The sequence below is a fragment of the Peromyscus californicus genome, unplaced genomic scaffold (genome assembly GCF_007827085.1).
Source record: "Peromyscus californicus insignis strain IS unplaced genomic scaffold, ASM782708v3 Scaffold_23__1_contigs__length_62951481, whole genome shotgun sequence".
Classification (NCBI taxonomy): Eukaryota; Metazoa; Chordata; class Mammalia; order Rodentia; family Cricetidae; genus Peromyscus; species Peromyscus californicus.
The window spans coordinates 36633027-36657072 of NW_026294534.1; the positions used below are offsets into that span (position 1 = coordinate 36633027).

General features: G+C 38.1%; 1 protein-coding gene across 46 annotated transcripts in view; it reads left to right on the top strand.

The window, feature by feature from the left end:
• Window positions 1-24046, top strand: part of Sorbs2 (sorbin and SH3 domain containing 2) — a 316642-nt gene that overhangs the window by 222702 nt on the left and 69894 nt on the right. For 29 of the 46 annotated variants that reach the window (XM_052752150.1, XM_052752149.1, XM_052752154.1 and 26 more), the window contains 4 exons: window positions 1089-1138; window positions 6690-6782; window positions 10506-10532; window positions 10800-10924. In XM_052752150.1, the coding sequence (XP_052608110.1) occupies window positions 1129-1138; window positions 6690-6782; window positions 10506-10532; window positions 10800-10924 (255 nt within the window). In that variant the 5' untranslated portion in view covers window positions 1089-1128. The remainder of the gene's footprint in view (window positions 1-1088; window positions 1139-6689; window positions 6783-10505; window positions 10533-10799; window positions 10925-24046) is intronic. The other 17 variants (XM_052752160.1, XM_052752195.1, XM_052752200.1 and 14 more) reach the window with 3 other exon arrangements.

A 24046-nucleotide genomic window follows, 5' to 3' on the forward strand; every position in this document is an offset into this window, starting at 1 on the left:
CCATTTAAGGGGAACATACTGAAAGTTTTGCTACTGGAAGATTAAAATAAATACATTGAGAGGAACGTTCTCAAAGCTCCTGCACAGACCACTGCCTTCTCCCTTGGGCCCATCGGCATCCCTACCCTACAGGCAATAAGGCTGCCAAGTCCAGTGTTCAGAAATATGCCAGAGTAGAGAAACAAGGTTAAAAACCAGCCAGGAACGTGCTTCTTTGTTTGTATACATTTAAAAACTAAAAGGTAAAATATGATAAAATGACTTTTTAAAAGTACATTGCCTATGAAAATTGATCCACGTGTGTAAGGTAATGATTCCAAGATACCAGCCTATGTTTCTGAAATTCTAGAAAGTGATACTTAACAGTGAATTCTTTGTAGTGTTAACGAAAAATCAATCACATGGATATTTGTTTAAAAAAAAAAGACTTCCTTTGTGTGCCAAGTTTGGATCATGAGGTCTCACACAAGTTAGGCATAGAAATTAAACATCTTGAAATGAAATTTGAGGCTATGTATATAATACACTGGGTAGAACACATGCTTGGTTTGCATGAGGCTGAGTTTAGTCTACAGCAAAGGAAACAAAGCTAGACAGAAAGGAAGGAAGGGAGGTCTCCATTTTCAACCATCACTGATCACCATTATATGAAAATAGAACTTTATTATAAGACAAAATGATTGAACCCTAAGTTGAATGGAATTATCAATTCTACCCTCCTTATTAAACTTTGCCTTAAGCAAGATTAATGATAATGTGGCATTAACTTATAAGTCAGCAGTTCTCAACCTGTGGGTGGCCACCTCTTTGGGCTTTGGGTGGCAACTGGGGTCACCTAAGACCGTGGGAAAACAGATATTTACATTATAATTTGTAATAGTAGCAAAATTAGTTATGAAGTAGCAATGAAAATAATTTTATGATTGGGGTCACCATAACATGAGGAACTGTACCAAAGGGTCCCAGCATTAGGAAGGTCAAGAACCCGTGTCTTAGGTACACCAAAACCAAATATACTTTCACAGCATTTTGTTCCATGATTTAGTATGCAAATTCTTGAATCACCTCTTTTTTTTCCCCCTTTACAGGAAAACTGAAGACTTTAATAACAAACCTTTCAAGGTGAAAATGAATACAGGTATGCTTTTTTTCCCCTAAGCTCTTTAATTCTGCTCTTTAAGCCACCTTGGTTCTACATTAGCATAGTGCTGTATTGATTGTAAATGTGAGGCTGAGTTTCCGAATATATAGAGAGTTACATTCCATTATCATCATGTCCCAATCTTATAGCCCAAGGTATAGTTTTTTGTTACCTGCCATTATTGATCTTTTATTATATATTTTCTTTGTGTGTGTGTGTGTGTGTGTGTGTGTGTGTGTGTGTGTGTGTTCATGTAGCAGGTATACATGTGTACAGGTGTGTGTGTAAGGAGACCAGAGGTTAACCTTCAGTATCATTCCTTGCTTTTTAGTCCAGCTTGATTTTGAGGCAGAGCCTCATTTGGCCTGGAACTCTGTGATTAGACTAGGCTAGCTGTCTTGTGAGCTCCAGGTATCCCCCAGTCTCTGAATCTCCAGTACTGGACTTATCAAGCACTTGCTACTGTGCCCAGCTTTTTAAATTGAAGTTCTGAGTCTCCAACTGAAACTTTCAAACTTGAATGGCAAAAACTTTATGAGCTCAGCGATTATCTCAGCCCTTTCTGGTTGTTGGGGTTGGTTTGTTTGTTTGTTTCAATTAACTCTTAAAACCGCTTGAAATTGTATTTATACATTTGAAATCTCTTAAAATATGTTAGGCTCAAAAGCAAGTTATTCTGGTGAACAGTGTTTAACCTTTTCCATTTTATAAACTGTTTATATTGACAAAGTCAGAAGATAGAATTCCAAAACCTCATACAAAATGAATTCTGTTAATTCTTTATTATCACACAATACACATAAAACCATAAGCATGTTATTTTTAGACTTGCATACAGTATCCTTAACTATTTTAACACAAATGCCCCTGAACCCTGTGTTGTATGCATTTTAACTGTAAAATGGTTTATAAATGCCTGGTAAATACATAAAATGTCATTTTGGTCCCACAGTAGACCTCTTTGGCTTGTATTTTCACCTTCCTCCTCATGGTCGATGGTCTCATACACAGTACACTAGCATGTAGTAATTAAAGAAAACAACTTTCTCATTGAAACCCTGTGACTGTGTCATAGCTCATGGCTGGAGAATTGTTTTAGCCAGCCGCCCCATAGCAGAGCAAAAGGAAATCCCAGGTCATCCTTTTTCATCAGGCTCCTTGTATCAAAGTGTCTAGGAGAAGGATTAACAGCTGGCTGGTAAGAGCCAGTATTTAATCCCTAGATCAAGTCTGGAGACATGTGCCAGTTCCACCTCCCTGTGGCATCTTCTTAGCTAAAACCTGCTCAAACTGGCCTCAGAGAACACTGTCAGCTGGCTCCTGAGGACAGAACCCACATGTAGATAGACGTTTCGAGAAGTGAACAAGACAGGGTGTTTGAGAAAGAACTGATGACCTTCTCAGAGAGCCAAGTAGAGGAGATTTAACAAGTGAAGATGGGTTTGCCTTCTCCAGTCTCCTCTGCCTAATGATAGCTATCATTTTATTTTGCACATACAATGTAAATGGACTGTGATGAGCCATTTTGCACTCTATGGAGTGACCATAGAGTCACTCCAGCAGACTGTTCACATGAAGAGGTGGGGTTTACTCACTATTTCAGAGATATCGCCTCTGAAAATTTAAATTCTACACGGCTTCCCAAAATAGGATTTTCCCATTATGAGAAATATGCATATATAATTATACTAAACATACAGTACTTGTATACAATGTATTCAACAGTTGGTCTTCGCATTCCTATAATCACATCCTAATAACAAAGTAGGCACAGAGAAATTGGGAAATTGTTTAACTCTCTGGTACCTGAACCAAGTTGCTGCTGAGCAGCATGAATAGAAACCTCTGCAACAACCTTTCATTTATAAGGAGTGATCTTGACTCTAGTGGGCACAAAATAGTGATCTTGACTCTAGTGTGCATAAAATTGGGTTGCCTATGTGGATAGATTCACCTATGGAAACATGCAAGTTTAGTTGTAAGTTGAAATCCTTTGCTTAAGATTCCAAAGTAATGTTACAATGTTGCAATAAAAACATGCTACTTTGAAAAATATGGACGACAAATGTTTAGGTAGAAGATAGATAGGTACACATTGCTTTCAGAAACAAATTATTGTCACTGTATTTACAAAATTAAGGAATAATTGATTCCTGAGTAACTAATAAATAAAATTGGCTCACCTTATCTATCTATCCATTATTAATGATATATAATATTTTTTAAAACTCTATATACCAGAGCCGGGCAGTGGTGGCACACACCTTTAATCCCAGCACTCGAGGAGGCAGGTGGATCTCTGTGAGTTTGAGGCCAGCCTGGTCTACAAAGCGAGTTCCAAGAAAGTACAAAACTACACAGAGAAACCCTGTCTCAAAAAAAACAAAAACACAAACAAAAACCTCTGTATACCAGGTTTGAGACAGGTGCTCAGTTGAGTAAAGTGCTTGCTGCTCAGTCATAATCCCAGTCCTCCAGGTAAAAAGCCATGTATGGAACAAGCACTGGCAATCTTAGTACTGGGAGGCAGAGAGAGGAGGATCCTGGGGTGCCCTGGCCAGGCTAGCCAGTTCTAATCAGTGGGCTCCACCCTCAGTGAAAGATCCTGTCTTTAGGATAGAGAGAGAAACAAGGATTCTCTTAACCTTGATCCCTGGCCTCCAGAAGCACCCACATGGACAGTTTACACATACACATATATACGTCACATACATGCAAAAAAAGCCTACTTGCCAGTCACTATGGTCTAAAAATTCTTTTATATCCAATATTTATTTTTAATAGATGCATAACAAACTATCCAAGGAGAATGAGTTTCATGTTTGCATTTTAGAATGTCTAAACTATGACCTAGCTCCACGCAATAGCAATTGTGACTTATTACTTTCTAACACATAAGAATTCACTATCAGGGTCGGGGATTTAACTCAGTGGTAGAGAGTGTTTGCCTAGCAAGCACAAGGCCCTGGGTTCAGTCCTCAGCCCTGAAAAAAAAAAAAAGACTTCACTATCATTAAAAAAGATAATTCATAGACTATGGTTTACCTAACTAAGTGTTTTCTAGATGTGGAAACAGCAACCAGGCATCTTAAAGCTCAGTGGAAGGGTACTCGACCAGGCTGTGGTCCATGGATAACTGTGATGGTGGGACCAGCACTTGGTTGCTTTAGGATGAGCTATGCGTCAGAGATAGCATTTCATATTGAGTCCTTAAAAACATCTTCAAAAATCAACATATAAGTAGAAACAGAATATTAATTTCTAGTGGTTTGTCTGTTGTACCAATTTCACAACCTCAACTTGTAAAAATAAGCCCTTTAATAATAGCCAAGAGTCTCCATTTACTTGGTCTAAAGATTCCCACACATTTTTTGTCTCACAGTGACAATGTCTGGGTATTATTTTTTCATGTTGCTTCTAAGCCTAAATGAAGTATCTAATAATTCTATTGATTAAGCAGTTTGGTGCAAACAATATAATAAGCATTTATGTCCTAACAATTTAAAAGTCATTTGACAAAATAATACATGTGCATTGAAAGAAAAATAGTAATTTACTTTCAATGTAACCACAATTACTTAATAGCGGTATGGATGTACCTGTCATGCACCAAGACTTCTCAGACCAGGAAATGAAGTCGCACATAACCACTCTTGTTCACGGATCCAAAATGACTTTCATAGGTCACTTGCTTTTTAACATAGCAACCCTCCACAAACTAGCACTTAGAAATACAACGTGATCAAAATACAATATAACCTATAAGATTGAAACTCTGAATTACCTCAATCTTAATATTTCCTAAAGTGCCCCTCTGTTTTATGAAAAAATTTTCAATGTTCTCCAACGGCCTTGTGGATTCACGGCGATGGCGCAGGGCATCTCAGCACACAGTTTGAGCATCCTGTGCTTGAACCATGTCTCTCTAGCCTCTCATTCTGAAATGCTATCCTTTCATCTCCACTCATTTTTAGACAACGAAAGTTTAAAAGAACCAGGAAAATGAAATCCTTCTAAAAGTGATGCCACTTTTCACTTCCAACACCCTTGACTACCCAGCCCTTTTAGACCAGCTAGAAGTGACTAGATCTTATGTCCTATGTGATGTCCAATGGCATTATGTACATTTTTCCAGACACGTTGTCTCTCATAGGATTTTAGCAAATTAAACGTAGCTATTGGTGTTCTGTTGAGGGTATCTTCAGCTGTAATTTTCTACCATTTGTGTTTTTCTCTATTGGTTGCTAGCTATAGATTTTTTTATTCTTTTAGCTTATCTGCATTTTGTGTTTCAAATCAGGTTTCCTGTATAATGGTTTCTGCGTTTAAAAATTTTATAATTTTAAGTCAGATTTTAAAAATTACACCAATTTTGTGGTCTATTGACCTCACTGTTTTATGACTTTTACCAGTAATTAATACGTAATTCCAAATCTCTATTCTCTTATGTTTAATTAATAGGCTGGGTATTTTCTCTATGAAGTAAAGAATAAAGAAAGCATATGATAAGAAATAATAAGTATATTCTCATATTGTTGGTTATCTGCTTTGTCTTTTTGTATGTTCACCTTCAAAAGGAGAACTGAGGTTGCTTTGATGAGCAGGGAAAGATGGAGAACTATTTACTGCACATGCTATATTACCAAGGAATGTGGGAGCAGAATCAGAGGCTATTCAGAAATAGAACTCTAACCTTTCAATCTTGGAGACTGGTCTTCCAAATTTAGAAGTCTCGACTTCTCATAGCATAGAAAATGGCTGATGCATTTGAACATATTTCACTTCACATTTTGATTTTCTTAGCATAGATATAGATTATGACATAGCTATTATTCAAAAGTACAAGAGCAATCCATTCATTTTAAAAATATGCTCATTTCACTGTGTACATCAGTGCTGTCCATTTCAATTAGAATAACTATTTCAGAACTGTGGGAAGACATGAAATTGCATAGTGCTGTGTGTTTCCTTATGACTTGTGTATATGAAGTATATAATGCCTATGTCAGCAGAAAAATAATATTATTTCAAAAATTGTTAAATCAAGATAACTCATCCTGATCATCTTTAGTAATCATAAATAGAATAGATTAAATCTAATCTAAATTATTTACATAGGTATGTAATAATATAATAAAGTACCATAATAAGTATGGCACTTTAGGCTTAAATACAGGTAATCCATAACTCCAAAAGCTAGCTGTGCTGTTTCTGGACTTGGTGTGCATTCAATACTAATGGTGTCAACAAAACTGAGCTCTGTATGTGGGATATCTTTAAGTAAAAAATGATGAACATTAAATATAAAACCTTTTGTTTCATTTTAAAGCATTGCTGTCTGTCTCTGAGCAGACCCCTGGTTTTTCACTTTGGTTTCACTTTGTTTCTTTTAGTTTGGGAGTGAAATTTGCAGGTGTATCTGTGACTACTAATGCTCAACTGTTCATCTTTCTCATGAATGTCTGACACGTTTCACTTATAATGCATGACATTGCATGTGTGTTCTCTGTTGCCTTGGCCTCTGCTAGATCATTTTTTTTGCTTCCAGATAGCGGTGGGTGTGCTCGCAAACGTGCTGCCATGTCTGTTACATTAACATCTGTGAAGAGAGTTCAAAGTTCTCCAAACCTATTGGCTGCAGGTATAACATCACTAACTCACAGTGTCATACTTGAACGGCTTCACCTCGCCTCTCTCTTTCCAGAATTATCTTGTTGGGATGTGTACAGGGAGTTTAAATGCCTTTCAAATCCCCCACTCAATCTTATTTTTTTCTAATCCCAAGAATAGCTTCTATCCTTTCTGGTTTTGTTCTAAAAATAAAAAGCCAAAGGAAACCGATACCTTGTTAAAAACAAACATTTAAAAATATAATTAAAAGCGTCAGTCACTTGCCAAAAATACGTTAACTGTAAATGTTAATAACTATTTACGTTTTTGTTATCTCATGAACTAAAGTAACATGATACTTTGAGAATTCAGGGTTAGGATAAAACACTTGATCAACATAGATCTTTATTAATATGGTTCTTCCCAAAGATTGCAAACAGAAAACAGACCTTCTTGCATCTATCTCATATACACTTTAGAATGTATCAAAACCTTAATCAACTTAGACTCATAGGAACCCACAGATGAAAATATACTTCAGAAAGCAAAGAGGATGGGACATGTCAGCATCCACTGAGGTAGCTCTCTTTTCACTAACTGTCTGTGATGACTTACCTACACCTGTGGCACAGACTTCATCTAGAGTCTGCAACTATGGAAGATCAGCTGGCATCCCAGCCTACCCCTAGACCCTTGAGGGAGTAACACAAAACTCCTGGTAACTGGTTAGTTAATTGGTTGATGTGGTTGCAGTCTAGGGTTCCCTCGAGTTTATTTATAAGATTAATTAGTTATATAGAAGGAGGAGGAAAGTGATGGAGTCACTAAATAATTTTAAATCCCATTCTGTGTTTAAGTCTATAAACATGTTTAGTGATCAGTTGGAACTGAGGATGTCCTACACAGTTTTATTAAAGAAAAACAAACTTTTAAAGGTGACTTCCACTTCCACCCTCTTCCCCACCTCACAAATGGATTTCAAGGTCCAAATTTAAATGTCAAGTCAGGAGTCTCGTATTATCCTTCTTTATATAAAACCACTACAATGTATATAATCTGATCTCATCTGGGTTTAAAAACCACTCTGAATATGTTTGTCCATGCATATGTGAGTATGAAAAGATATTATAAAAGCTATAGACGTATTTATACTAGATGCATGAGATATGAGAATGATGGAAAGTAAAATAAATAAAAGGCAAGTACATTGTACTATTGGAATGCCTGAACCATGGATTTCACCGGCATTTCAACCAAGTAAAATCTCAGATGTGACCACTGATGCATATGCCAGAGAATGACTCACTATGTTAACAATTCGTATTTGTTATCACTTATAAAAAATAACCCACAAAAGATAGCATTGGCTTGAACTAGAGATTGCATTTGAGAGAGTCAAAACTGTACTACAAGCAATTTCATACCATTCAAGTTATGGGGAAAAGACTAAATGTTCCATAGTAAAAATAGAAAAATAAGCTGAGCCAAGCCTGATGGCATCATCCTATGATTCCAGCTACTTAAAGTTTAAAGCTGCCTGGGCTATCCAGCAAGTTTAAGGCACATCTGAGCACACTGTCTCAAAATTTAAGATAATTAAAATGAGAGTAAGGGATGAGTATATAGCTCAGTGAAACACTTGCCTAGCATGCACCAGGCCTATCATTCAATTTCTTGTACCCAAGGGCAGGAGAAGGAAGGAAGGAAGGTTGGTTGATTAAATAATTCAGTAATATGAGCAATTAGTAGCTCTTGCCTGTTTTATGTCACTAGAAATAAGATTTTTTAGCAGTTCCTTGAATTTCAGATTTAACTTTAAAAGATTTTCTTTTCATATATTGACACATAAAGTCTTCAAAGACATTTAATGACATTTTAAAGAATCAGGATCCTTTCTGCCTAGGCTCATATATGTTTCAACATCGCTAGAGAATTAATTATTCATTAAGGTAGATGCTAAAATCATCAACTCAAACTTTACTAAAACATGGCCTCGTCTTGGCATTTCATCCACCAGTCTGTCTGTAGTTTGCCATCATCAATATCCCGTGGGTTACGCAGGATAAACAGTCCTCTGTTTCTCCCACTTGGTGTTTCTTAGGGGTCTATAACCCCACAATGTTAGAAACTATCAACTGGAGGATTTGTATTCCAAGTGTCCTTCCAGTTAGCTCAATGTGCCCTTTCTCCCCTACCTCATCTACATCCCTGGCACCTCCACAAACATGGCTCCTATTGCTTAGCCACCAGCTGCCTCCTCAGCACATACTTCATGTCTTCCTTTTCTAGCTTTGTGTTTTCAAACCAGGAGTAAAATAAATGTCCTGTTCTCAAGCAAACAGTTACAATGCACATGCGCATTACTGATGCTGTTTCCCTGTCCTTTAACCTCTTCTCAAGTCCCCAGAATGTAGACCCACAGTGGTCAGTAAGTCTCTTTCCTTAAGTGCCCCCAAAGCAGAATTCCAAAGGGAGTTGTGCATTACTATTCTCTCTAGAGGTGTCATTGTCCTTTAACTGAATGAAATGGTGGTCTCCAGGCTCTGTTATACTCTGGGTGTGGAATCCAGAAAACATGTCATGAATAATTCTACAAAACTATTTTTACTGGATTATACTCATTTTTATTCTAATTTATGATCATATATAATAAATGAGACTATGTTTCTCTTCTATAACTCACTTGTGCTAGAGTCATTCCAGGCAACTCAGATGATTCACATTTATTTTTCTTCCCTTGATTTGAGAAAAAAAGAAATCCATCTTAAATATTTTATAAAACAAACTTTGCATTTCTCAACCCACTAAATGTCATTCCAAATGTATATGTGTAAATTTTAAAATGCTATTCCTGAAGAGTTTGGGAAGAAAACACAGAGTCATTGACTAGTAACAATTTATTAGTGGTCCCAGGGAACATATCAAAAGAATCCAGGAGCTAGATAGCAGTGAAGTCAAAGAACTCTTCCAGTCCTTTCCAAGGTCAAGGCTTTATAGATCCAATAGACTAAAACAGTGCAAACTGATTTCTCAGATGACCCTATGGGAGGTTCTTGAATATATAGTGCTAAGACAATTGACCGTTAGTATGTGGAAAACAAATTATTTACTATGATTTATTTTCCACAGCTTATGAGCTAAAAGACAAGGAAATACACACTGTTAACAGTTTTCAGGTTTGAATAAACAAAGACTTGAAGCAACAATAAGAAAATTCAAATTCTAGAGAACAATATGAAAATATTACCTTATACAGTAGGCACATCTGCCTTTTGTAAAAGTTTTAAAAAAAAGCAAGCTATTGAAACATTAGTCACTATCTAATGTAGCAGTTAAATATAGTGAGTTACAGGTGGCTTCAGCAAGCTACCTATCTGGTGACTTCCTTTAACATTCTAAAAAGCATTCATTGTTTGCAAATCAGGTCCTTTTCAATCCTTTAATTCTATGTTCAGAATTCATGTATCCACCTTGGGCCACAATAATCTTAAAATTACATAGCTGAAATATTATTAAGGGTGAAAATTAGTGTTTGATATATGTTCTAGTTATAGAGTATAGATATTCAACAAATGATAAGCCCGCTGAAATTAAAAATTGTGCACAACCCTCTCATTACTACATTTAACGTACCCCGTTTTAGGACTGAGATAATGTCGGCAAAAACAATGCATGTGGTTCTTTGCCAAGTATTTTTACTGGAGGGCTGGTTTGTCGCACACTCACATTAATTTCAACATTGTTTTTCTTTCAGGGCGTGATTCTCAGTCTCCAGACTCAGGTACAGAAAAAAAAAAATATCGTGAATAACTATTGTGCTTATTCCAAGAACATTTTTTTCTTTTTACATATCCACAGTCACATCATTGACTTATCATTGATTTCATGTTCAATTTAAATTTCATACATTGTTATGCATATTAAAGTCCTATCAAGACCACTTTGATTTTAGAAAGACAAATCAATTTTCTAACACACCAAAAAAAAAAAAAAAAATTCAAGTGAACGTAGATATTTCTGTGTCCAATTTGTTTTCCCTTAATAAAAGCGTGGAGCTCTTACAATGATCGAAATCCAGAGACACTGAATGGAGATGCCACATATTCCTCTCTTGCAGCAAAAGGTTTTAGAAGCGTCCGACCAAACCTGCAAGACAAAAAATCACCAACCCAGGTAATTAAAGCTCATTGTCGTGTATCTAGTGCCTAGACCTCTGTTTTCTCATTCTCTTGGGGACCTCATTTCTAGAGTTCTAGCTTTAAAATGCTTCTGCCTTTTCCTTTTGCTTTGCTAGTCATGCTAACATGTACAACATGGGGCATGAGTTTTAAGCTCAAAACAGGTAGGTTTTCCTTTGTTGTTGTTGATGTTGTCTTTATTTTTTCTCTGGGTAAGCTTATAAAAGTAGGCCAGCTTCTACCGCAACATTTAAGATTAATTCTAATTATTAAAGCTCCGACAGCTGATGTTTTGGATTCCAGAGTTTGAGAGTCAGGGATACATTATGTGTTGAATGGATGTAAGTCAGACAAATGCTGAGCCTTTGAGATGTTCGTGAAAACTGTGCATGCAAAATGTTCCAAAAAACCATGTGACTAAATGAACTATCAACCTCCAGGTCTAAAAATAGGACCAGATAATTTATGTTCACTTTTAGCATAATTTTTAAAACTATGGATGGAAGCAATATCTTTGTAATGTGTTCTAAACTAAAACAGCTTTTCCAACTTGGGAGAAAATATTGATAATAGTATACAAAGCATTCTTACAGGGCTGAAAGTAACAGTTTAGTCTAGCCTTTCCAGGGCATAGTGTGTATGGGTTTCTTCAGGACAGGTTTGAGAATATTCCTCTCATGACTAACTTGGACTTTCTTTCTGTTTTTCCTTTAATATCATTTCTCTTTCTGAACACTTTCGGCCATTTAGGCACCTCTTCCACCAGGCAGGAAAGAGAGCTTTTGTCGGTCCTTGATAACCAATCAAACAAAGGGTGACATTTTAGACTCATTAGTAACTAACACAGAAAGTCCATGGTGCACCGAGAGCTTTACTAACCTTAAACCTTTCCAGGGAGCTATGCATTCTAGTGAAGATTCTAACCAGACAATAGTGTATTCTGAGGAATCCAACACAACTCTGTCATACACACAAAAATTCACTAATCCACTACCAGCAGCCTCCGGCTCCAGTCCTGCACCATTTGGAGACATGAACACTTCATTTCTACAAGAGGACTACATGCGAGATTCTCGAAGAATTTCTACCTTAAAACTAACCCCTAACCAGGAGCTAGGGAATAGTTCCCCATTTAAAACACCACAGTTTTCCCAATCCACTGACATTCCATCATGTCTGAAAAGGTCTTGCTCACCAACCCCTAAGCCAGGACCTAACACACACACAGCATCTCTTTCCATTCAGATAGCTCCCCATTCAGGACATGATCTTGAAAGCCACCAACAGATCCCTGAACGGCCTCCAGAGCCTGAAGAGATACCTTTTCAGCAAGAGAGACAAATGTCTGCAGACGCCGAGACCTGTCAGTCCCCAGCGGTACATTCTACTTCCCAGTCCCTTCTTCTGTGTGTGTTGCAGAGACCCTAACTCCTTGGGTTTGAGCTTCTGATTAAACCTAACGTATTATTGGTTTCTAAACAGGAAGGGAAAGGAGAAAGAAACTACTTCAAATCTGACTGAACTCAGTCAATTTCTTTGCATGTTTTTATATAAATACAAGCACATAGAGCTTTCATACAAAAATCATGTTCTATGTTTTTCTTGAAAATCATTGATATAAAAGTTGTCACTTAAGATGCTGTAAACTACATCCAACCTTAAAGTACTTCCAGACACCAAAGACCATTTTCCACATCAAAACTTTGGAAGCCAGGTTAACCTCATTTAAACATACAACATCTCTCAAGATAATTCTCAATCATAATATGCTTTATCTTAATTTCAAGCCGTATTTATTCCTTTGTAAGTTGACATTAATTTTCTCTAAAAATTGATCAATCATTTCAGAAAGCACACTAACCAAATTTTATTGCCTAGAATTTTACATATGTGGAAATAATGGCCCCCCTAAAATATCTAATTCTAATGATACCCACCATCTCTGTCAAAGGGGAAGCCATTCTTCCCTCAGCTTCTCCACAAAGTGACACCATGTTGGCAACATCAACTTTAAAGAAAAACTATGCAGTGTTCTCCAGCTTTATGATGAGGCATCCATAGTAACCCCTCTGTGAGTTTGAAATAGAATCGGGGATAGTAATTAATCCTTTATTCATAGGATGAGGCAAGGCAAGAGACTTAATAGAATACAGAAAACACCAATACATGGTAGCCGCTACTAAGAGAGGGAACCCCGGCAGCAGCAGGGACAGACCTGAAGACACTGCTGCCTATGGAGGTTGTCTGGTATCTAAGTTACTAAAGATCATGCAAACATCTTGGCGGACAAACATTTTCAAGCTGTAGAAAACCTTCAACAGGTAACATGACTGACACTAAGGCTCCCCTTACCTCCCCATAGTGTAGAAAGTTGAAACATGGCATTTTACAAATCTATTAAAATGTAGGACGATGCTAGTGCTAACAGTAGCTTTATCTGTAACCCATGACATGTCCAGGAAGCAGGGAGGAAAGTCACAGAGAATGTTCCTAACTACTTGATTTCACCCAACATAATTTGGGTCTTCAAAATGATTATTCTAATGTTTCAAAATATAGCATTGATACTTTCTTTTCCAATCATTTTGTCACTATCCAGACTAGCCAGAGACAGTGGGGGTTCATTAAAGATTCCCCATAATATTAGCCTGGTATGAAAGACCCCATCACTCTTACTCACTCACTAAATAGTTATTGATTTATTGATATATCAGGGTTCAATTCTCAAAGCTCTGTTAAGTCATCGATGCTTAATGTCTGCTGTGTAATTTTTAAGTAATAAAACAAGCAAATTTGCATTCATGAAAGAGTGATTTACGGAAATTACACCATGCTGAGCTGTGGTGTGGGGAGGATATGGCATATTCAATAGAAGGTCTTATAGAATCCACCCAAAAGATTTAAAAAAAAGTTGAAAGATAGAATATTCTGGTCAAAATAACCTGTACTATAAAAGCTGTGAGGCTGAGGCAGGAGGAAAAAGGGAGTAAGCAGGGCTTGGAGTTGTAGGAAGTTAATTCAGCCAGATTACAGAAGTCCTTGTAAACTACTATAAAAATTTTGACTGTAGGCTTAATAAAAATGGGAGTCTTTTAGGAGATTTGGAGGCTACCACTATAATGATTCAACTAACGTTTTAACCAAATCATCCTAGCATCTCAATTGGGAAGAAACTGTAGGAGGAAGGCAGGCAAGCCAGCTAAGAAGCTGTTGCATAATTCAGTCCAGGAAAGATGGCAGTTCAAGGTAGGGTGGAAGCCTCGGAGATGGTGTGAAATCCAACTGTGGGAATATTATTTTGAAAGCAACCTTTGAAAGTAGAGCAGACAGAACTTCTAGGGCAGGTGCAAGGCAAATAAGAGAGGAGAACAGTCAAGCTTGACTCCATCTGAGAAGAGGCTAATGCCATTAACTGAGACCAAGAGACCACCAGGGAAGCAGGCTTAGTGAAAAGTCATTTGTGTCAGTGGGGACATGTTTAAAGTGTCTCTAGTCATCCATGAGAAGTAGTAGAGTGTGGGATGAGAGGGTTTGGGGCTCAGAGGAAAGGTCCTGGTTGGAGATAAAAGTGATCAGCTTATAGATGCTTTTTGTAGCCAACAGACAGTGAAGCCAACATGAATGGAGGAAACCCAAGAATCGAGCTTATGCAAAACTTTCCATTCAAAGGAAGACCCAGTCAAGCAAACTGGCATTGGTATCTCCAAAAGGGGAGGAAAATCCAGGAAATGTGGCACACTAAAAGCTAAGAGAGAAAATCATGGAAGGATAGGAAAAGCAACCTCAAATATTGTTGCTAGGACAAGAAGGTGAGAGTTGAAGGCATGCCACAGAGAAGAATTGAGGAGGGAGGCTATGTTACAGTGGCATTGGGATAGACAGGGAGGAGACCAATTAGATCATGGCTTCTTTCAAGGTGTTATTATGTGCCTCCCTGGACTTTGTTTCTTCATCTATAATACAGGGTTAATAACAACATTTATCTTGGAGAGTTTCTCGGCAGGTATGATAATATATATGGGGAATTTGGCATACTGTCTTCTACATAGTAATTCCCCGACATGCAGAAGCCACTATTATTTTAAAATAGTATTTTCCAAACTATGTAACAGTTTGGGAAAATAAATTGATGTTTTCAACAATAATTTTGAACAGATAAATGAAAGCTTATTTTATCAGATTAACAGTGTGTCATATTGGGTTGTCTTACAACACCTTGTAGAAGGTGGCATAAATTGTTGCAATTTTTAATGTTGCCAAGAATGTGTGAGATCTACCTTCTTCACAATACTTTTTCGGTTCATGTATGGGTCAGGTGTGTATGTTGGCATGTGTTTGGAATCTTTCTAGATTATTCTCCACTTCATTTATTGAGGCAGAGTCTCTCACTGGACCTGGGGCTTGCTAACTCAGGCTAGTCTAGCCACTAGCTTCCCACAGGGATCCCCTATGTTTATCTCCTAAATGCTGGGCTTTTGTGGGGGTTCAGAAAAACCCCAACTCTGGTCTCTGTGTGTGCATAGCAAGCACTTTATCAACCAAGCCACCTCCCCAGGACTTTCCTCACAAATTGTAGGTGTTCCACACACTATTGTTAATAATTTCACATAGAAAATTCCTAGAATTTGTCTTGCCTAAATTAAACTCTATACACTAGATAGCAGCTCATGCCCCCCTCCCAGCCCCTAGTCACGACCTCTCCCGTCTGCTTCTGGGTCAACTGTTTCAGATGCCTCGAGTAAGGGGAATCATGAAGTATTTGTTCTCTGAATGGTTCATTTCACTTACACAATATCTCCTGGGTGATCCATGTTAAAATACACAGTAAAATTGCCTTCTTTTTTAAGACTAAAGGATAGTCCATAATAATATATATCTTATTCTCTTTATCTATTCTTCATCAATGGACATTTAATTTTCATGTCTTTCCTATCATGGTATACTTCATTTTCTGTTTAATAGTCTTTCACAATGGTTTTTACATTCCCTGTTCTGGCAAGAAGACATAGTAAATGTCAAGGCCTGTAAGCTACACTCTGTGAATCAGATAGATAGATATATAAACACACACATACACAATGATACAAAATTGGTCTCCCAAGAAATTAATAGGCCCAAGAAACAAAAATGTTCTAAGAAATGAAAAGTAAATCTTGGTATTTAGAGATTTCATTTACATATATGTAAACTCTGACAATTAGTGTAAAAAGAAAAGTATGGGCTATTCCCATATCTGACAAGTTAGACATGTGGTTTTATAAACTACATGTCTTAAATAATAGCTCCTACAGTTTATATATAGAAAGACCACAAATGAGGTATGTTGCCCTTCTGTGTAAACAAATATTCTGCTGCTAAAAATGTCATTGGTCTTCTTGTCACATGACTACAAATGTAACTCAGATGCATAGTAAAGACCTCGAACAGCCACACTCAGGCTTTCCATGGTATTTGTAAGTGCTGTGACCTTTGCTTCTGAAGGATAAACTTGGTCCTTCCAATGTGGGGTAACATAATCCACCATCGGTCAGAACATCACTTCTACTGCACAGATGTTGAGAGGTCAAAGGTGAAACTCTATCAGTGCCATGTAGAAGAGATGTAAGACTTTTCTTTTGCTCCATAAGATCCATATGTAGGAATGAAGGAAGACAGAATGTAATGGTTAGCTTTATGTCAACTTGAGACAAGCTAGGCTCATTTGGAAGAGAAAACCTCAACTGAGAAAATGCCCCCACCAGTTTGGCCTGTGGGCTAGCCTGTGGTGCATTTTCTTGGCCGATGATTGATGTAGGAGGGCGTAGCTCACTGTGGGTGGTGCCAGCCCTGGGATGCTATAAGACAGCAAACTGAGCCAACCAAGGAGAGCAACAAGCCAGTAAGCAGCACTTCTCTGTGGCCTCTGCACCAGCTCCTGACTTCTCTGAATGATGGACGCTAAGCTCTAAGATGAAATAAACCTTTCCTCCCCAAGCTGCTTTTGGTTGTGGTGTTTTGTCAGAGCAGTCAAAACCTTAACTAAGACAGTGTCATGCATGGATGTCAGCAGCATTAAATGATAGAACACAGACCTTCAGAGCACACTTTCTGCACCACCCCCACCACGGCCAAGCCAGATCATTGATATCTTCCAATGCATAGCCAGTCAGTATCCTGTAATGTCTTTGTGGGTTTGTTATGTTTATAGTTGAGCAAGTCTTTGGCAAATTTCCAGTTGAGAGTGTGTGTGTGTGTGTGTGTGTGTGTGTGTGTGTGTGTGTGTGTGTGTGTTAAAATAATTGAACATTACAGCATGGTAGGAGAACAATATGAATTTAGAAATTGGATAAGCTCCCCTCTACTCTGTCTTCTACTAGATGAGCAGTGAGCCCTTTCCTGAATACACATAATGAGGAACTCCATTAGTTTATAAGGCAGCAGTCTAGGGCTTGAGGAATTCTGAGATCTAATTATTAGAAGCATTTCCTATATGGAGTCATAATCTGCCTTCTTTAAATTCTACATGTTTATCCCATGGGGCAAAAGAAGTGACCTTTTTTTCTCCTTCAATACAACAAATTTCACATTAATTGTCTACCCCCCCCACACACACACACACATCCTGGTCTTGGCTTTGTGCAAAGCATTACTAGGCTTCCTAATCACTATCATTTTCAAACTGTGGTGCTTTTGAACAGCCGTGACAGTACACCAAGCACCATGGTGCACATTTATTCTTCATGTCTTACTCTTCGCTGTAGGAGAGGAGTTTTAATGTTTGTAACTGACATATGAGGGAAGCGAGACCAAGGGAAGTTAAACGGCTTACCCACGTCACTGCAGATCCACAGTTGGGAGGTTCTCCTTCCTGCTTTCCCATCAGTATTAATCTTACACTCCATCTTCGGCAGTGTTCTGAGACTGTGACAGCTTCTCAGATATGAAATTATGCCACAGTTCCTGCTATGGACTACCCAATAGATTTGCACATTCCGAATGCCTGTCTGCTGTAGATAGGCACTTAGGTGTAGAGTGCTTACATCCATCATGGTTTTCCCCACTGCTGAATCACCCTTCATCCAACCTCCTTGTTAATTCTCCGTAGAACCGATACTTCGATTTTCCCATCTATGGGTTCTCCTAGTGTTCTGGATTGGCTTCATCTGAACCAAGAGGCTCAATCTGATTTGGAATAATTGAAGGTATTCTTAAGTATGTTAAGGCTTAAGGACTCCCTTCCTTAGTGCAGAGCAGGCAGCTGGGAGGTGGGGTCTCTAGTTCCTCCCTTGGTGGTTAGGGAAAATAAATGGCAACTTGGGCTCAAATAAATGAGTCTAAAAAAAGCAATATTTGAATTTATTCACTTTGCATGGTCCTAAAAGCAAGAAGACACAAAGCAATTTGACTGGCCTTTCTGAAGTCATCTACCTGTCACTAAATAGAGTAGAGTGGGAAACCCATCCTTGCTTGAAGCTATTTTTTTCCTACTACAAGCTAATCCAGAATGGGAAAATACTTACTTCCTTCTTTTACACATGTTTTTGGTTCTCTTCTCATACTTTCCTCTGGGGAGACATGTAAGAAATGATGTAGTGCAGCAGTTTCTTCCAATTTTAAAACCTTCTACTGTACAGGGAAACCCCTTAAGGTATAGGTGGGGAAAAAGGATGTGAAATAACAGGATATTTTAAGACAGTGTTTACAGGCAGGTGAGACAATAGGATGTTCTAAAGGGAGGTGAAGCATTTTATCCTACAAGGGAAAGTCATGAAGACAGGACATAAAAAAAAAAAAACCTCCAAATAACAACAGGAAGTACCTAAAACTGACCAGTTTCAATAGGCCCTACCCTCCCCAAGGTTATATAAACAGTAAAGAATACTGAGTCACTCTCAAACAAGCCAAGCTACCTGGAAGAGGCTCAGCCCAGTTGACATTGTCCAGCCTGTTAGGCTGCCTGTAGACCTTGCAGGGTGCTCCAAGTTTCCATCTTTCCTGCACTATCACCCATGTTGGGTGGGCTTTTGGTGATACAGGTGTCTTTGAGTCACTTCTGCTCCTGTAAGTAACCCCTATAAAACTTGTTCGTTCACCAAGTGGATGTCCAGACTTTGATATGGCATCATTTCCCTATCTGAGGTGATTAAAGGACTTTCATGTCTCCCCAGGAATAGTGGCACACACACACAGATGGTCCTCTCGAGTCTAGAGGGTATTTCATTAACATAGAAGTCAGGGTCATGTGAAAGGATTTCAATTAATAATGTAGAAAGTCATTGGCATCTTTACAGGATGGCATTTCAAAGCTCTCTGTGGCTGACCAACGCTGGGACTGTATCATTTCTGCTACAGAAATTTTAAGGGTGATTGGATTCATCAAGAGGCATGTTATTTCATGTTACCTGTACATATGCACATGCACACACACACCTATAAAGACTCAAATTATGAACATGACAGAAGGCAGTAAAAGAATGGAAAATAGTTCTGTTTTCCATGGTCATTCTCTTTGGAAGGATAAATAATGTGTGACGAACACCTCCATGTATGAGAGTGCATAGAAACAGTCATGGTGAGATTACCCAGGACCGTGTCAGGGAGAACATGCTTCAGCTTTTGATGTGTCGGGTTGAAAGACATGAACAAGTCAACTCTGTGAGAGTCAAAGTCTTTCCCATCTTAAAGGGAAAATGGTCTTGTTTGAATGGACAACTTAAGGACTTTTTGTGATTTCCCTTATTTATCATGGGTTGTCACTCGGCATGGAGGAAAAAGTGAAACGATCATGATCTATGCAAACTTCCTAGGGGAACTGCTTTCTATTCGCACTTTTCAATGACTGCTTTAGACTGAATTCCTTCAGACCTGAAGAAAAACGTAATGCATTAAATAAAAATGATTATAGTTATATATCATCCTTTACCTCCCATAAAATTTATAATTGCAAACATCAACTAATATAGACGATAAATTCCTATTGAAATTTTTAAAGTCGTGGTAACAAAGATTTCTATCAGGTAAATCTAGAGAGATTTTTTTAAAGCATACACAGCTTTAAAAGCCACATTTTAAGTGGATCTGCTCAAACAACAACATCATTAAGCTTAAAACTAGAATGAAAAACTATGTTTTCCGATCCCTCCTTGGATTTTTCTCTAAATTTTTTCAGTTAGGAATGTACTTTAGCATATCCATGAGTCCCTATAGTTTATGTAAAAGTTTATGCATATATGAATGAGTATATTTTTCTCAGAAAAAATAGTTTTCAGCAAATTCCTAAGTGATCCATGACCCAACCTTTTAAAATAGTGGACTTTTCAGTATTTAATTAAAAGTGATAGAAAAATATGACCTTAATAAGACTAACAGGCTACATGACATCAGCTATTCGGAAAATTAGAGTTGGTGATGAATAGCAACTGGTGCCATTAAAAATCTTCACTAGGCAGTATCTAAGAGTTTATATAGTCCTGTTCATTCCCTTATCTTTGTGCTAGTATCCCATAATATCTGTAGCCATCTTATATCCTCAGACACTCCACACAACAAAAGAAAGAAAAGAAAATGTCCTCTAGGTAACCAGGAAAATGATTCAAATGCTTCCATTTTTCTTGTTCATTCATTGAGTTGGATGCGCATCATCACATCTGACATCATCAAGGGTATAACAGATGCCAACAAAAACTTTTGATGTGCATCTTTTCTCTCCTTGCAGGGGTGGTTCTTTCCTGGTGTTTAAACTCTTGGGTTTCATGCAGGTTTCGAGTTCTTAAACCTTTTATTTCCCCTTCAGTTTCTTTCTCCTTTCTTGAGACTCAGTGCCAACAATAGCTCCCTCCAACTAACCCAGGGCCACTCTAGCCATTGTCCGTAGCTGATGCTGTTTTCGTTTATTTTTGCACATCAGCCCCACTGCTAACACTGCTAGCGTGTTTAAAGGTACAATCGTTTTCGTATTTCATAGTGAACCAATGAACAGATTTGGTGAGTAGAAAGTGAACAGAAACCACACACACACCCCTCCATGTAGTTGTTTTTAGTTTGATCAACTTAAACGCTAAGTCAGGAAAAAATAAGACAAATAGATTTATATTGGGGAATTATTTTGACAGTGGAGAAGCAATAGGAAGAACTGGGCTCCAAGATTTTTCTTGAAAGACAAATTCTGCCAAGGAGCAGACAACTTGATAGCATTTCATTGTCGCTAGGACAAAACATGAAAACTTCTGAGGAGGAAGTTCCATCCTGTCAAGGCTTTCTCACCCTTCCCAAGCTTGTACTGCAATATTATCGGAACAAGGGCCTTTTTTCCAAATACACTGGATTCATGTTCTTCACGCTTCTATGCTTTTTCCCATACTGTGTGTTTGCCACCTAATCCGTGTGAATGTATTTCCTCAGTGTTTGCACATTAAGCCAATGACGATCTACCTTCTCTGTCACGGTGTGAAGTTCTTATTAATTTAAATGATTTCTACTGCCTCTTCTTATTCTTCTCCCTCAAACTCAGCTTGAAAGTCAGCGCTTAACTGCCCGTGTGTTGGAGGTAAATGCTTCACAGACACACAGAGGAAGTATGCCAGATGCCTCTTCATCATGCCTGTCTGTGATCACTTTTCACCACCCCGCTTTTTCACCAGGCAGTGGCTCCAGCCCACCACCACCACCTGATGATGATCTGGAGCCTTCCTGCCTGCCTTCAACCCAGGGCCTTTGTTTATATATACATCCTTTCCTAGCCAGTAACAGCCTTATACACAGCCATGCCACAGGCTCTCTCAGGACAGACTCTTCCCTGAGCGAGCACTCCTCCCAATCTGAGAGTGAGTCCTCCACAGCCCTTCTGGCTGAACTTCAGCTGGGAAACTCTGACACTCCTGACTGCTCTGAGACACCATCCCCAGCTTGGGGTCAGAGATCTGCTGTGACAGATGGCATCACCTTAGCAACCCCTGCTGCCACACATGTAATTATTCTTCCTTCCTTTGCCTCCGCCATTTTTTTCAGGACTGCACTTGTTTGCTATCTGAACATTTTTATTTGCATAGGTGTTGATTAGTGAACCGACTCTATACCATCTGCTAGGGGAAGCTATCAGAGTCATCCTCATTAAGCCCACTTGGTGCTAAAATTTTTACTGGTATTCCCTTCTTACACACAGGTGCTATCTATGGTAACTGTAAAATGATCTACTTCTGATTTACTGCTTTTCTGTGGCTCATAAGCTATAAAGTAGTTTACTTATAAGGCCCTGTATCAGAAATGTAAATAAGTAGATTATCATCATCCATTATGGTTAAGTTATAGAGAAAGTCCAAAATGTTTCAAATATTGTCACTTACCATTAATTCCTGGAACATGACCCTTCCTCTGAGACTCATATCACTGTGTCCTGGGTTAATAGTTTGTGCACTGTCTTTCTCCCGAAAGTGATTCTGCCTGCATAGCACTAACTGTTCTTTGTAGTGGGTAGCTGTTTGATGCCTGATGCCTCTGATGAGCGCTCCTGTCACTGTGGGAGTGGATGATAGAAACCATCTTAGCCCATCTTACAGAAATTTAGCCTGAAGTTGCCTTGAAATGCTTTTCCTCAGCCATCCCAGTTTTGAAATTCATGAAAACATTTTTGTCTTTTATATCTCAACAATTTTTCTTTCCTTTATGCAATATATGAATAGTTCTCAGATATATGATATCATTGAAACAATGTCTGTCATTTCATTCCATCACTCATCAGTGGCTAATGAATGACTCAAACGCTGCTAATTTTTATCACGTAGATTCTCAGTCACTGATAACAAGGACATTGTGACTTCCATTGAAGGATGTACATGACCATCTACAACTTTAAGCAGAGAGAGAGAGAGAACTTTCTGAAATTGTTACCATCATAAACTCCTGATAGGTCCTGTCAAAGGGAATATATATCTGTGCTCATAATTGCTACATACTGTCAAGACATAAAACTTTAATTTGCATGCACAGAGAAATTCCACAAGCCATATTTTTTTTAAGTTCTACAACTACAGAAAATTTAAAAAAAAAATACCTCTTTGCAGTTGTTTGAGGTATTGGGGTGACTTAGTATTCATCAAGTGGCCGGATATAAAATTTGTTTTCTGGGAATAACCCAACCAAACCCCTAGCCACAGATGATCAGCCACCTGCCTGAGGTATGTCCTATGTTTTAGAAAAAGATTTTGTTTTGTTTTGTTGTTTTATTTTTAACATCTTTTAACAACTTTAAGGAATTTTATCAGGACATTCAACAAAAAAGGTTTCCTTAGTTAAGGTGCTTTTGGATCCTCACTTATGTGTCTTATATATAATACATAAAATCTTGTACACTGTCAGAGGTGCCTGTAACTGAAACTAGTCCCAATTATCAGTTTATTGCACCTGACTTTTCCATAAGGAATTTAACTTAATATGACAAAAAAATAAATCTGCTTTCAATGTTTATTCTTTTATCTCTAATTGGTGCTATTGAAGCCATCAAATTAATTCACATTTCCTAAGTATTATATAGGTTTGATATCCCTAATCCAAATATCCAAATTCTAAAAGTTTTCAAAATTTGAAACATTTTAAGCATTGGCATGACATTGTAAGTTTAAAAGTCCACACCTGACTTTATGTGTGATTAAAAAAAAAAAACCCGCCGGGCGGTGGTGGCGCACACCTTTAATCCCAGCACTCGGGAGGCAGAGCCAGGCGGATCTCTGTGAGTTCGAGGCCAGCCTGGGCTACCAAGTGAATCCCAGGAAAGGCGCAAAGCTACACAGAGAAACCCTGTCTCGAAAAACCAAAAAAAAAAAAAAAAAAAAAAAAAAAAAAAAACCCTCAAAATGGTTCAGTGGTTTAGAGCACTGGCTGCTCTTGCAGAGGGACCTCCATTTAATTCCCAGCCCCTACATGGCAGCTCACAACCACCTGTAATGGGATCTGATGCCCTCTTCTGGTGTGCAGACATACATCCAGACAAAGTACCCATATACCTAAAATATATAAATTAAAAAAAAAAACTCAAGGGCACTGATTATGTTTTATAAAATTACCTTCAGACTATATGTATAAATTGTCTATTAAAAAACTAATTTCATATTTAGACTTAAGACCCATCCCTCCCAAAAGATAT